Below are 15618 nucleotides of genomic sequence, written 5' to 3'. Positions count from 1 at the left end.
AAGTGTAGCCTACAGATGCTGCTCATCAGCCGAGAGAAGGGACGCTGCAGTCTGAAAGCAGCCGTCTCTGTCCTCAGAAGTGTCTGTTGTTATTATAACGCATGCACAGCTGTACACAATAAGCACTGTGCTGCTGGGTCGTAGCTGCATGTGCACGATGCACGAGGCCGAGGCAGCAGCAGCAGCAGCAGCAGCAGCAGCAGCAGCAGCAGCAGCTGGACACACAGCTCTGTTTTCCTGGACCGTTCTCAAATGTCAGAGCCGAGCATAAACATCTTGACCTAGTTGGATTGTTCTCGTCTTCATGGCATCTCTCATGTCAGACTCGTGTGTAACGAGGATTTGGAGCGAGCGAAGATATTCCAGCTCTGTCTTAATTTTCTATTTTATTCTCTCTTCTTTTTAAAAAAAAGATTTCTCATAATTGCTGTGTTTTTCCCGGCAACACACTGAAAGCAGTTACGCCCATCATTTGCATCCGTGAAGTGAAGCGAAAGTGATTAAAGTGTGCATGTGCTGGAGGAGAGAGGGTGTGTGTGTGTGTGTGTGTGTGTGTGTGTGATGGATCTCTCTGGATATGTAATAAGACTGATATCCTGGCCCGCGGCTCTGAGGCCTGAAGTCAGAGCCAGAGAGAGGAGATTGAAATGTATTCATCATCTGAGGGGCCAAAAGCTGCAGATGCAGAGTCGGCCGGCCGGCCTGCAAAATAGGATAACTCTCAACATTCAGGTCTAATGACGGAAATGAAATGAGAGAAGAAAAAAGTTGGAGATGGAAAGAAAACGTGCAGCAGCAGCAGCAGCAGGTAGTGGTACATGCAGCACATGACGTACCTGTGGAGGTTTAAACTTTATATACACGGCTGCTTTTACGGCTCTGTATCATCTTCTCAGGTGTCGGGGGGAAATAAGGAAGTGAGATGATGATGATGAGATGAGAAAAGTGAAGTTTCAGGGCTTCAGACTAGAAGCACAGTGGCCCATTTAGGAGCACAGGCAGAAAATGTAGGGGTGCACACCGTAAATCGACGTGCAAAGCAAAGATTCACATTGACCTGACACCTGAAACGACAGATACCAGATTTTTTGAGTCGCCACTTTCACCAGTATTGAAAAAAAAACAGCAAATTTTCTGGTTGCACATGCGCCAGTAGATGAAACATTTACTTGCACACTCACTCTCAAATGTTCGGTTCAGCCTGGAGCCCTGAGTTTATACCAGCAGCGGTTAGACGCTGACGCGGACGCAGACTGTTGTTGTCGCTGTGTGTGATGAAGTGATAATTTGGTGAATAACCCAGAGTCGCCTCGTTTCATTCAGAGTTGTTTAAACAGTGAAGAAGCTGCGGCCGCTGCTCTGACATGATGGAGGAGACTTTTAATGTGAAAGAAATATTCAAATATTTTTTATTATTGTTCACAAATCAAATGAAAAGACCAGATCTAATGTCGTTTTTTAACAAACCTTCACTCCAGCAGTAGTTAACAGGGAACTTGTTGGGGACTATTTTCCCTTGCGGATTAATACACAATTGAATACAGAATTGAAGGAACCAGGACTGAGAGTGTTTAGACTGGTGAACTATGGTTGATCATAGTGAGTGACAATGGAGGAAACAGCAGAGTGGCTCATAGAGGAATAATAAAACTATAACACATCAGCAGGTGTGTGATATACAGCATCCATGAAGTCCAAATTACGTTATACTCATAGTTTAATTCAACCTGATGCTGAAAAAATTGGCACCTGATGGTTAAACTGCAGAAAATTGAAGAGTCTATTGTCTCTACATTTGCTTAATAATAATGATTTAAGATGAAAACAAAGCAATGAAACAAGCCACTGACCTGAGATTCAAAGATTAATCTTAATAAATCCCTAATTTCCCTTAATGTTTTAAATAAAACACTCTTATATTGGAGATTAAACCTGATCACACGTCCTGTTGCAGCGCAGGATTTGTTGTTTAATGGTGAGAAAGTGTTAACAGCTCATTAAGGCCGTTATAAATCCAGGACACCTTAAAAAAAAAAGAAGAAAAAATACAGAGAATAAATTGACACTTTCTCTAACATCTGAAATTCAAATGAACAAACAGCATTAACAACAGCAACCTGATGTTTCAACTTATTCCTTTAAAAAACCCAGCAGATAATCCCCCTGATGGGCCGGTCCATGTGTCCAGGTCCAGGCTGCTGAGCCGTGTATCAGATGCATCGTCAGTGTTTTTTAAAGGCCTACACGGCCGCTGCTGGCAGCTGCCGAGCATATTTTAAAGTTCAATGACATAAAACATGTTTACGGGGGAGTTAGTGCTGTTTTCCTGCGTTGCTATGCGAGAGTGAATATTTGATTAAAGAGCGAGTGCCACAAATACATCCCCTCCCTCTGCGCAAAACAAAAACCCTCTCACAGGAGAAGCCGAGAAGAGGCTCGTCTCCCCTCCGTCCGTCACAGCAACAAAGCAAAAATTAACGAGAATAAAGCAAAGTGTGAGGTGTGTGTGTGTTAGTGTGTGTGTGTGTGTGTGATGCGTATGGTTGTTTATTAATGTAAAGTTTTCCACCAGAGCGTATAGCAGGCAGGCGTTCTGCCCTGCCGCCTCTCCTCTCCACGCTCTCTCCCACCGGCGAACCAAGACATCATGGAGGATTTTTAGAGGCCAGAAGATCTTGTAAAATTAAATAGGATTTTCTTCCTGGCTGGGGAATTTACCACAGGGCTTTGCAAACTGAGCTGGGAGCTGTCACTGGTGTGTCTCACGGCCCCGGAGAGCTCGGGGGGCTCTGGAAATAAGGTCTTTATTGGAATCGACTTGCTTTACTTGGGCTCCCTGCCCCTCTTTAGGAACGACTCATTGGTGCTGCGCTCATTAAATCTCCATATATTACTGAGCTTTTATGTGGACAGTCGAGTCGAGTCGCTCGGTTCGCTCCGAGCTCCAGCCGCTGAACGCTGGAGGCTGTCTGGCTCGTCCAAACATACCTCACTCTCTCGACTGTGTCAGAGCAACACACACATACACACTCACACACACACACACAGTCAGGTATCCACACACAATTAGAAACATACTCAAAGCTGATAAAACACACTAAAGGTCATGTTTTGTTGCACTTTAATTTGATTAACTGGCTTTTTTTGGAGGATGTTTGGTCCTCAAATACAAAAACACACACACATACACAGGTGTTAATGTTGCTATACATGTGAGGACTGACACCGAATACACCTGATCACAAGCCTGAATCTGATCTTAACCCCAGTTTGAATCAACTTTATCAAAATCAAAATATATTTTGTGTTTGAGGGTCTGTAAACTATTGTTATCTTTGTTTTTTGTGCGCACACATTTAGATATCCTGTGTGATGTATCTAAGCAACTATAGTTGTGAGGACATTCATTGAACACAATCTCCCTCTAAACTCAACCCAAACGTGACACAGATATTAAAAACAACCAATAAACTAAAGGACCTCGAACTGACCGACAGTCAAACCAGACTGGACTGTATTTGTGAGGCCATGTGGTTTTAATAAATACACACACACACACACACACAAACACACACACACACACACACACACACACACACACACACACACACACACACACACACACACACACACACACACAGGTCCATTTTTTCATGTAACCACTTTGTCTGTACACACACATAGAGGTAGATATTAAAGAGGTAATACACCCAAAAACACCCAAAGGCGTCTGTTTTCCTACTTTAGAGAGCGGTCATTGAATGCATCTGATCCAACAGACAGCCACAGTCATCTAGTCCAGTGGTTCCCAAACTTTTTTGGCTCGTGACCCCATTTTGACATCACAAATTTCTGGCGACCCTGCGATCACATGCAGTCACGTGAACTCGATTTATATTCGAGACAGTGAAAGTATAGAATACAGTTGTTTAAGATTGTGTGTGGTGTTTTAATCATAATTATAAAAAGAATAATAATTAGTTAAAATATATATATTTTTATCAGTAATTTTTTTTAAATCAATTACTAGACATTTCAGGCGACCCCATTTGAAATCCAGGCGACCCCACGTGGGGTCCCGACCCCAAGGTTGAAAAACACTGATCTAATCCCATGTGTTTAACCCGAAACTAACTTTAAACTAACCTGATGATGTTGCAAAATCTAAATATGACCCGATAAACACTGATTGTAGTCACAGCTGGCCAGATGTTACTGTCCATCTATCTCTGTGAGGACATTTGAGAGGAAAACAAACACAAAAACACTCAGACTTTATACCTTTTTATTCTGTTAATTACAGAAACTGAAGAACTCACACCTGAATGATCACCACACTAAATTAATGACATTAAAACACACCTTGTTATATCTGTGAGGACGATCGATCAGTGACGTCAGAGCTCTAAGATCTCCATGTTTTTATTATTCCACTATCTTTGTGAGGACATGTAGAAGTATAGAAATAGAAGAAGCACATACACACACACATACCTCCATGGAAACACACGTACAGGTTTTTAGATTAGATTAGATGTACTTTATTCATCCCACAACGGGGAAATCTAGTTGTTACATCAGCCAAGTTAAAAAAGAAAGTAGATAGGGCTAAAAAAGAACAAGTACTGAGGATATAAGGTGGCCTGATATAAAAGTATTGATAGGTAAAGTGACTATGCAATGTAAGTGCCAATGATATACATAAGTATAAATACTACTACTGCAGGTGTGCATGAAATGAGAATATTGTAATGTAAAGTGACCATTGATATAAAAATATTGCAAAGTAAGTGACAATGATATACATATAAGTATAAATAATATACATACTACTACTACAGGTGTGCATGAAATAAGAATATTGTGATGTAAAGTGACCATTGATATAGAAATATTGCAAAGTAAGTGACAATGATATATAGATATGAATATAAATATACTAATAGAGCAGGTATCAGGACCAACTGAAAGGCTCAGGCCGTAAACACGACTCGGTGTGGAGGTGAGAACTGGAGACATGTCACCATCTCTCTGTCTTTGTGAGGACATTTGGTCCTCATAACTACAAGAATCCAAGCTGACGGTCTTCTCTTACAAAACACAACACACACACACACTCATATATACACACACACACACAGCGGTCCACCCTGCGAGGAAACTCTATAGCAATATTTACTCTGTCAGTACAGTAACCTAATATACAGGCTGCGTCTGGCAAGTGTGTAAATGTGTGTTTTTATGTGCGTGCCTGCTTGTGTTACTGTATATGTGTGATGAGATGAGCTGGGCGTGCACACACATATACACACACACACACACACACACATGAAAACAGCTTGTGTGTATGGGTGTGTGTGTCTCAACGTGTGTTTATCACAGCGGGTGTTATTGCGTGTATGTGTGAGAAAAGAAGAAAATGAGTCTATGTGTGTGTTGCTGTGCAGTTTTGTCAGCTGTACAGTTTGGTGTCGGCTGAGAAGGGAAACGACTCCCCCACTCCTTCCTCCTCCCTCCTCCTCCTCCTCCTCTCTCCCCCCTCCCTCCCTCCCCCATCTGTCCAGTAAGAGTGTCACATAAAGTCCAGTCTTTATTGATCGTGCCGGTGCCAGATGGCAGATTTATGGAAGATGAAAGCGGGGGGACTAATCAGATTTCCAGTCCGGTTTGGGGCTAAAGTTTCCTCGTTCCTTAACACTTTCCCTGCTACGCCGAGCGTAACCCTAAACAGCGCTCCAAACAGGAAATTACAGGAACGCCTGGCACCCCTTTGTGAGCACATATATACATATATGTGTTAGCGTGTGTGTGTGTGTGTGTGGATCTGAGAGGTGTGTGTGTTCAGAACTGGCACAAAGCTCAAAGTCTCTGTTGCATTTCCTTGTTTTAACTGATATCAAATTATAATGTGCTTTTTTTTTTTTACATGCAAATGTTGCAGTTGTGCAAAATAACACTGATGGTCACTCGTGTACTTGTACAGCTATACATGTGAGGACCAGTTTGAGTTTTAAACCATCAGAGTGAGGACATTTTGGGAAAGTGAGGACATTTTGGCCAGTTCTCACTTTCTCAGACCCCTTCCAAGGTCTTATTTGACTTTATAATAACTAGGTTATTAGGTTTAAGTGAGGTTCAGAGTAATGGTTAAGGTTAGGCATTTGTTTTGGATGGTTAAGGTTAGGGTAAAGGGCTAGGGAATACATTATGTCGATGAGTGTCCTCACAAAGATAGCCATACAAACATGTGTGTGTTTGTGTGAAAGCTCAGTGTGCTGCTCACTATAAACCTCTGACAGTGTTTCATATAGGGAGTGATTGTGGACGCAGCCAGGGACCAACGTCAGATCTCTTAAAGCGACAGGCGCCGTGTTGAACACGACAGAGCTGAGGTTTCCGTTTGTCTCTTGAACTCACCACAGGAACACGGTTAATGATCAGGATCGTTAAAGTGACAGACATGAGACCTGATTGATAATGAGTCTAATAATCTGAAGTTTGAGCAAGTGAGGGTGTTTTTCATCCACCTGTTTTTGTGCGATTTTACAATTTGTGAATAAAAAGTGGAATTTTTTAGAAATGTCAAGCTTGTGCAAAAAAAAAAGAAAAGGTATTGGCTCGAGGTGGAAAAGTTGGTGCATTTTCAAAAAAGATAAAAGTAAAATAAGAGTGGAAACAGAGTGAGGCTGAGAACAAATCAAGCGTACATGACCCAACTTTTCTCTGCAGCGAGCGAGAACGGCTGCAGATGAAGACATCAGATCTGTGCAGCAGCAGCGGCAACAGCAACAGCAACGACCCGACTTTAAATTTATGCGTGAAGCAAACACACACAAACGCCACATTTCCATTATCTGACTTTTTAATTGCATCATCGTGTCGTGCGGCAGCTGAGAATTAGAGTCAGCTGCTGTTCGAGCGCTTTCAATTCGCTGAATTTTCCCTCACAATCTGGTTAAAATTTGCATTAAAAGTGGGATCCAGAGAACCTGAGTGGTCTGATAATGAGGTAGATTTGTTTACAAGTGTAGTATTAGAAACCGAGCTGCTGAGCTGTTCGCAGTCGCTAAGAGCCGAGCGAACGTCCAACATGGCTGCCAGAGGGTGGGTTTGCCAACATGCCTAAAAACGCCCCCGATGCTTTTTGAGAGTGTGCGTTTGTGTTTCGCTGTGGCAGAAAAGAGGCTGAGTGTGTATTTTTGTACTGCATTTGAATGTACTTATACTTTATGAGTGTGTATGAGTGTGTGTGTGTGTGTGTGTGTGTGTGTGTGTGTGTGTGTACAGGGTGGTGCAGCTCTTTGTGGCAATAACAAAAGGACCAAATGAGAGTTTTGTCCATGTTTCAGGAGTGAGTGATGACTTTGGCAGAGACGCAGCAGATAAAACACTTTCGACCGAGTCCTGGGCCAGAACTAAAGGCAAACAGCTGTGCTTCACACTCGCTCTCCTCCACTCACTCTCTACCTCGCTCTCCCACTCTCTGTGTCTGTGTCTCTCTCTCTCTCCTCTTCTGTTTTACCTTTCTTTTATCTCTCTCTCTGTCTCGTATCGTCTGTATCTCCCTCATTCTCTGTCTCTTTATTTCTCGTCATGACTCTGGCGGATTGTCTCGATCTGACTTCACTCTCTCCAGCCGTTCGTGTCTTTGTTTCTTCTTCTCTTGCATTTTTAATTCCCACCCCCCCCTCCTCTTTTTCCTTTGTCTTCCTTTTTTCCTTTTCTCATTTATTTTTCAAACAGTTTGGGTCAGACTTGTTTTCAAAATGGAGGGAGATCGTCATTTTCTTTCTTTCTCCCTCTCTCCCTCTCTCTCTTTCTTTCTTCTCTCCCCCTGCTGTTTAATGGGTGGGACGCCCCATTGTACCCAAACTCACACACAACATCATCAAATATTATGGCTCGCCTTAATTGAAACTATGCAGCCGACTGTGTGACTGCATATGGAATATTTTATGTCGCGCTTGTTAGAAATTTCAAGCACAATGAAGAAACAACAGATGAGTTTTGGAGGCCGGTGTTGTGGCAACGTGGCCGAGTGTTTGGAGTTTTGTTTTTGCAGCCTAAAGAGTCTAAAAAGGCACAGAGGCGTTCGACCCTGACGTGACCTCAGACGTTCTCACAACAACGGGGGTGATTAGGGAATATTAGTCCTGGAGGTTTTAACGAACCTTCAGAGGGGGGGAGAAAAAATATAAAAACACGACAAAGCGAATGCATCTGAAAGAAATCAGAGGAGGAGGATGAAGTGGTTGTTTCAGGACGTTAATGTGCTTTTTCCACTTTGTGCCGACATTTCAAATAGCTCAAATTGAAGCCTTGCAAAGCTCCACGACCGCTCGTCAAACGCTGTCTGTACAAACTCAAACAGGCAGGTTTTTTAAACATGAAATTTAACAAAGTCGTCGTCGTTGCTACTGTTTGGGATTAAAAGACTTTTACTCTGAGGTGACGTGGCAGCTGAATGATTGGGGCCCTGAGCTCTGAGGGGTGAGTCCCCTGTTCGACTCCTGGAGGACGGACTCGTCAGTGCAGGTCGTTCATCTGCTCTTTGTCGAGTAAAAGCAGAAGATACTAAAAAATAAAACTGAAAACTGTTAAAAAATACTATAAAACTCACAGTGAGTGCATGAAAATGCAACAATAAAACCTGTACAAGAGCAAAAAGCTGTGCTGTTTCTACTTCCTGTACCTGAAAATATGCACTTACACTCACCCTCCGGGCTCATAGGGTGTAAAGTTACCATAATAAAACCTCAGATTTAGTTTCGTTTCACTGTCTAACGCTCGGCTTCCTCTCCTGCAGGTACGTGTACCACAGCTCTAAGTGGATGGTGGCTGGAAACGCCGACTCCCCGGTGCCTCCGCGGGTCTACATCCACCCAGACTCTCTGGCCTCAGGAGACACCTGGATGAGGCAGGTGGTCAGCTTCGACAAGCTCAAGCTCACCAACAACGAGCTGGACGACCAGGGACACGTAAGTTCACAGTTTGCCTCTTTTTTTCTGCAGCCGAACGCTTTTACCTTCACATAGGAACAGTTTTGGTTGATAAACGCTGCAGAAAAAACAACAAAAACTAAATCTTCTACAGGGTTTGCATCATATTTAGTGCTAATAGTTCCTCTTCCTGTGTTGTTTGCTCATGCATTGTTAATCCTGATATTTCCTACGTGACCTAAAGGTAACATGAGACAACAAGAGAGAGGAAGCTCTTCTTCAATATTACGCCAACAAAGAGGACGTTTGACATCAGGGTTTAATGTTTAATGGAGATCGTGAGGGTTGGATGCAGCTCAGAAATCAGCTGTGTAATTACATTGGACACATTTCCTGTATCCACGGACCAATCAGACGTCAGCGTTTAAAGATGGTAGTTGTTCCAGCTGAGAGGCTCTGGGACTGAGAGCGTTGAAGCTGTGATCCATTAGTTTCATTTTTGTGCCTTAAACCTCATGTCACTCCGGGGTGCTGCAGAGTGAGTGAATGCACTCTTGGAGCTGGGAGGCTTTTTCTTTTTTTTTTCTTTTTCTTTTTTGGATGGGAGTGTTTTTGATGCGTTTGCTTGAAAGGAAAGTTGACACTGTTCTTCATGCACTTTATGCCGTCATGACTCACTGAGCCATGAGACTTGTTCAGAATTGATTTTCTGCGATACAGTCCGATCTCCCTCCCTCACACGCTCTGTTTGAAGATGGTCCACTCTGAGCCGAATAATATTAGGTTCTCCTGGATTAGCGTGCAGAGATATTAGAGGTCTGGGATTTGAACCTGTGCCCTTGTTTTAACATGTAATATTCATTTCCTCCGTGGCTCCGTGAAGCATTTTGTAATGAAACGGTTTCGTTAAAAGGCACTTAATGACTGCAGTTGATTTGTAGTTCGCTCCGGCGGCCACACCACCGAGCTGAAATTCACGTCTGACCACAGTCTGTCTAATTTACTGCCTCGCCTGGCTGCGTCCAGTCAGTAACAGAGGTGGTGAGCTCAAGTAGAGTCTCTTATTGGCTCTGGGCCGCTCTGAATGTGTCATGTGGCTTTTTGTAGGTGAAATATTTAACTGCAATGCAACAAGTTTCGGCCACAATTTGTTTGATTTATTGTCGTCTTTATGTAGAATCAGCAAGTGGGCAGCAAGTTGAAGTTGGTCCCTCATTTTCACTTTCTAAGTCTCGATCAAAGGGAAAAAGGGACAATTTTGACGAAGAAAACTGCGCTTTAGCTTTTGGTTATTAGGTGAGATTGGACCCATATTTCAACCTGTGAAAATACTCAGTAAAATCTATATAAAAAAAAAACATGAAAAAGACCAAACGGTGCTGTCAGAGTCACTGGGGCAGCTACAGCAATGATCCTGGGAAGCTAATGCTAGCACGCTAAAGCCAGGGAAAAGAAATGAGAAACAGACTCCAAATGAGCACTAATACTATAACTACTAACTTTAGTTATTATTTGAATGATTTACAAGGAAAACACTATCCTGTTTTATTGTTTTATATCTGAGTCTTGAGTGCAGCTGTCCACTCATGAGGTTAGCCTGGGAAGCTAATGCTAGCACGCTAAACCCTGAGAAAAGAAATGAGAAACAGACTCCAAACGAGTAGCCTGCTTAATACGATATTAGTTTATCTGAAGGATTTACTGTATAAGGAGGAAACTATCTTTATTTTTATTGTTTTATATCTATCAAATTCAGGGTAAATAAAAAAAGCACAAACTTGATCCAAAACCAACAGATAATGGCTCAATGAGTCATCAGTAGCCTATCATTCACACAGCTAAAAAGTCAAATTTGGCAGTTTTATGTCTTTAAATCTTTGATGCATTTCCCATTAGATTGTTTATATCCTTTTATTTAAGACATTGTTCCTCTTGTCTTGATCCTATGATGAGATCTGAGAGCGCATTCCAAAATCCATTTGTTTATAGGTTATAGTCGCCTGTTGCATCACAAAACACAATAGTTAGACTTTCATAGATAGCCTATACATAGGCCTACATAAATGCACATACTTACTGGCATGTAGGCTAGTAGATAGCATATGTTGTCATGTTGAGGAGCATTAAAATGACTTTTCCATTTGCTCCAGTTATTAGTAGTAAATTTGTCCAGACATAGATTCAGGAAGAAGACAAGTTTCTCCATGTTTTTTTTTTTTATATTTCTTTCATGATTCCCGTCTGTTCCCCCTTTTGTTGGGGGCGCTCTGTATTTAGCCAACATTATTTTAATAGGCAACAGTCTTAAAATCCCAGGATGTGGTGGTTACTGTGTTTTCATGGTTCTCTGTCCCCCGGTGACCAAGATTAGTAAAACATATTTTAACCTCAGGCTTCCAATATTTTTTTATTAGCGATCAAACCTAAACTGATTTTAAACCACAAGGTCATGATGTGTCGTTAATATTGAGAATGCATTATTCATGCTGACTCTAAATATCACATCCTACATGGCTCCTTCACATGCAGCAGGTAAAACTCCAACAGCCCCGACCGCCATCTTCACGGATAAATGGAAGAATATAGAAGAAATATTTAACTTTTTAATTGATATACAGACAAAATATGAACTAACAGTGGAATATACACAGTGTAAAAGGTTAAACAACGTTACACTTGTGCAATAAAACTGTGAATAACAGCGTCCCAGAGTGAACGTGAACCTCGTAACTCAAAGCTGCAGCAGAGTCTCGGTGCAGCGTGAACTCCGACTTCTTTTATGAGCTGATGGAAACAGGAGAGGACACGCTGTCTTTCCTATCAGGTCGTCTGAGCGTCCAAACGGTGGAGGAGGAGGAGGAGGACACAGACCACGCTCGGCCTTCAGATGAGTCTGAGCTTTACAGCCTGAGATGCCGCATCGGTTTCACAGTCGTTACAGTCGAGCGACGTGAGGTGACGGCGCCATGACAGCGAGGTTTCCCCTGCAGGCGCTGAGAGAAAATGGCGGCGTCCAGTTCAGTGCATGGGTCTGGCAGGTTCCATGGTTGTGTTGCAGCTTTGCAGATGATCACATCAGCTCAGTGGTGACAAATGTAATAACATATGGGTGTTAGAGGAGGATTCAGAGCTCAGGGTCCTGGTTCCTCTCCCACCGCTCAGTTTGAGGCCTTTTGTTTCCCCGAAGGAGCTTCAGGGGCCAAAGGAAATTAATTTGGGAGCTTCCTGTGTGGGAAAAACCTCACCGCTCCTCGCTCATCCTCCTGACTCGTGGTGTGGTGAATTGTCTTCCTCATAAGAAACAGACACTGTAGCCTACATGTCGTGAATCACGAGACGACGTCGCAGCAGCACAACAGGAGCAGAGTCTCGCATTTATTTTGTCTCAGGCGGCGCGTCGTCCTCCACAGCGATAAACAGCGTCTTCACCGGTTTGTGATTTTTTTTGTGATGAGATCTGCAGGTTTCAAACACGACGGCACTCATAGCAAAGATTGAACGAACTGTTTTATTAGTTAAAATATCAAATATCTGCTCCGTAAAAACATACTAAAATAAAAAATAAGTCAACGTCAGCAGTTGAACGAACTCCACAGTAACTGATGCTTTACAATTCTTCAGTTTTTCCTTTGGATACTGATCAATACTTCACCCAAGTATTCAACTATAGTTTCCAGCTCTGTGTATAGATGAATTAACAGAAACATCTTCTGATCATGATTGATTAATTGATTGAAAATACACAATAGCAATAGATAGATAGATACTTTAAATAAAACATAATATTATAACAATGTAAAGGTTTTCATCTTAACAGCGGTAAAATCAACAAAAAAAATACACAAATGTTCAAAATAAAAATACTGATAATGCAGAGACTGTTTATAGCATATTACATTGTATTGTATTGTAAAATTGTATTGTTATTATTAACGGTGCATTCATTTTGGACTTCAATTTTAACATAGCAACTGATCAAAGTGAAGCTAATTTGAATTAGGCCTATTTAATATTTAGCTTTGCATATTATATATAACACTTAACACAATAAACTATGCAACTGTAACTACAGGTGTCATAAACCTGTGGTGAGGTAAATGTTGTAGCATGTAGTTTATAAGGTGTATGAAACGGCAAAGAGATAACTGAACTTAAAAGCATCACTGACTCTGGTCCTCCTCATGTGGATTTACAATGTAAATACTAATAATAATGATCATAATGCTGGTAATAGTTTAATTCTGATCCCAGGGCTTTTATTTTGAAATGTAATGCATTTTAAACTGACACCTACAAACTGTCTTTAATACACTTTATATATAAGTACCTACAGATATGGTAATTCTTCTCCTTATGCATTTGTGTCTACGTCATTACAGACATCAGTCAATTAAAGCTGCACCCTCTTCCACGTCACCACAGGTTTTTTTCCCTTCAGCAGTAGTTTTGTGTCACTCTGGCCTGTCCTTCATCTCCACTGTGTCCATGGGAAACAGACGATAAAACAGAGAAGCTGAGGCCGAACTGGACCAAACTCTTCTATTTATTTTTCGTTATTGCTTTTCTGTTAATGATTCACTGCTTTGTAATGTGTCAGAGCTGCTGCTGCTGCTGCTGCTGCTGCTGCTCCAGACAGACTCAGACTCAGGCTCGAGCTGCCATGAACATCGGCCTGTTTTTCCTCAGCGTGCTGAGCAGTAATGTGAGCGAGGAGCCGGAGCTGGAGCTGCACTGTCACGGCTCACAGTCTCATTGTTCTCGCCTGTAACGAGTAATTTCACAGGGGAAATCACGGGAGCTCCACCACCACGGACTGTGATTAATTCTTTGATCACTAAACGGTCACGGCCCGTTAAAGTGTTTTTTTAAACTGTTGCTTGAAAATCAAAAATCAACAATCAGTGTGACCCGATCCCTGCACTGGACATCTGCGGGATGTGTCGGTGTCGCTCTCATCCAAGATGCTTTGAAAGGGAAGCGCAGGGTGGGGTGGTGGGGGTGGGGGGGATTAGACCCACGTCACTATCCATCATGGAAAAACAAAAACGTTGCCCTAATGGTGTGTGAGCGTGAACAACTGTCGGCTGAGGTGATCTGGCTGCTCTCTCACTTGTATGTTGTGAGTTGAGCGTGTCGATGAGCGATCTGCTTTTGACTTTACATCCCCTCAGGTTGGCTCAGGGCTCGGAGTGTGACTCCTCTGGGGCCGCGATGCAGCTGCGTAGCGTCTCTGTGTGGAAATCCACCACTGATTCAACCTGTAGCAAAGCTGCTATTCACTTTGTGATGTGCAAGTTATCACACTGACACTTTCCCCTCTTATCAAGCTGCTTTGAATCCGTAGTTCCCGACCGTTTTGCAGGAGAGAAACAAACCGACTGGATCTGAAACTTAACTCTCTCTCTCTTGCAGCCGTGCAGGAGATGAAGGTTTCTTTCTTTTTTTGGGGGGGGGGAGAAGAAAACGTACTTTTGCGCAACATTTACGCAGCAGCCGAGGAAAAAGACACCACGGCGACGCCCACACGCGCTTTGATTGACATGCGATCTCTGAGCAGAGTGTGCAGAAAGAAACCCCACAGAAACAGGGTATTTTGCAGATTGGAGCGTGCATGTGTTCTCTATGCAGCAGCTCGGTCATAATATGTGTGTGTAAGTGTGTGTGTAAGTGTGTGTGTGTGTGTGAGAGATTTGAGGTCTGGAACGTTAAATGTAGTGTTTCTGATACTCTGAGCTGTTTTTCCCCCCACGGCCCCGGTTTGAAATGACCCCCTCTGTTGTAGCAGAGAGGGGAGGTCGGTGGGGAGGATGGGGGGGGGTGGGGGTGTTTGGCTCTGGGGAGGTTTTCTCACTCTCAGATTAATCAAGAGCAGACCGGGGCCCTGAGGCGAGGCTGGGGCCGACACCGGCTGACGCCTCCGCTCCGCTGTGAAATAATCCTCTGCCCTCCTGCGAGCGTCATCGCAGTGTGAACCCTGGTTTCCGTTTAATGTCGTTGCGCTCCGATAGAGAACCAGTGCAGCTAATTGATGTCATTAAGGAGGTGCAGGGTTTTTTTTTTCAGAGAGAGGAGAGTTTAAAGGTGCAGGTTGGAGGTTGTTGTCGGAGACTTTCGGTTCGTTCACTTCCTAAACTCTTGAGCAACCTGATCCAGCTGTCAGGAGGTTAAAGAGGTTTTTTGATGTCACTTCAGTTTGACTTTGAAGGAAGATTCAAATCCGAGCTTTATGTGTTTTCTCTGGATATTTATGTGTTTTAAAAGCAAAAACAGATTAAAAACAAATAAGAATAGGATTTCTAGCGTGGCCTGTACTGACTAGAACTAGTTCAAAGGATTAAAAAGATGTTTATTATCATTATTTTTGTCAATTTTCCAAACACATTCCCAGACTGCAGCGCTTCATCTTCTGCTTTCCCACTAACTGAATGATAACTGACTTCACCTCCTCTCCTCTCCTGCTTCCAGATCATCCTCCACTCCATGCACAAGTATCAGCCTCGCGTCCACGTCATCAGGAAGGACTTCAGCAGCGAACTGTCCCCCAACAAGCCTGTGCCCAGCGGGGAAGGGGTGAAGACCTTCAGCTTCCCTGAGACCGTCTTCACCACCGTCACCGCCTACCAGAACCAGCAGGTACGAGGCCGCAGCTCCCATTTGATTTCCTGCTGTAACTCAATCG

At 42.9% G+C, this 15618-nt stretch overlaps 1 protein-coding gene across 1 annotated transcript in view; it reads left to right on the top strand.

The window, feature by feature from the left end:
• Nucleotides 1-15618, top strand: part of tbx15 (T-box transcription factor 15) — a gene marked incomplete at its 3' end in the record, with an annotated part of 42774 nt that overhangs the window by 16009 nt on the left and 11147 nt on the right. The window contains exons 4-5 of the mRNA XM_083997157.1: nucleotides 8807-8978; nucleotides 15405-15572. Of these exons, the coding sequence (XP_083853283.1) occupies nucleotides 8807-8978; nucleotides 15405-15572 (340 nt within the window). The remainder of the gene's footprint in view (nucleotides 1-8806; nucleotides 8979-15404; nucleotides 15573-15618) is intronic.

This window comes from Trachurus trachurus, assembly GCF_905171665.1.
Source record: "Trachurus trachurus genome assembly, chromosome: 21".
Taxonomy (NCBI): Eukaryota; Metazoa; Chordata; class Actinopteri; order Carangiformes; family Carangidae; genus Trachurus; species Trachurus trachurus.
Note: the sequence above shows the minus strand (reverse complement) of the source record. Positions and strands in the feature narration are given on the sequence as shown.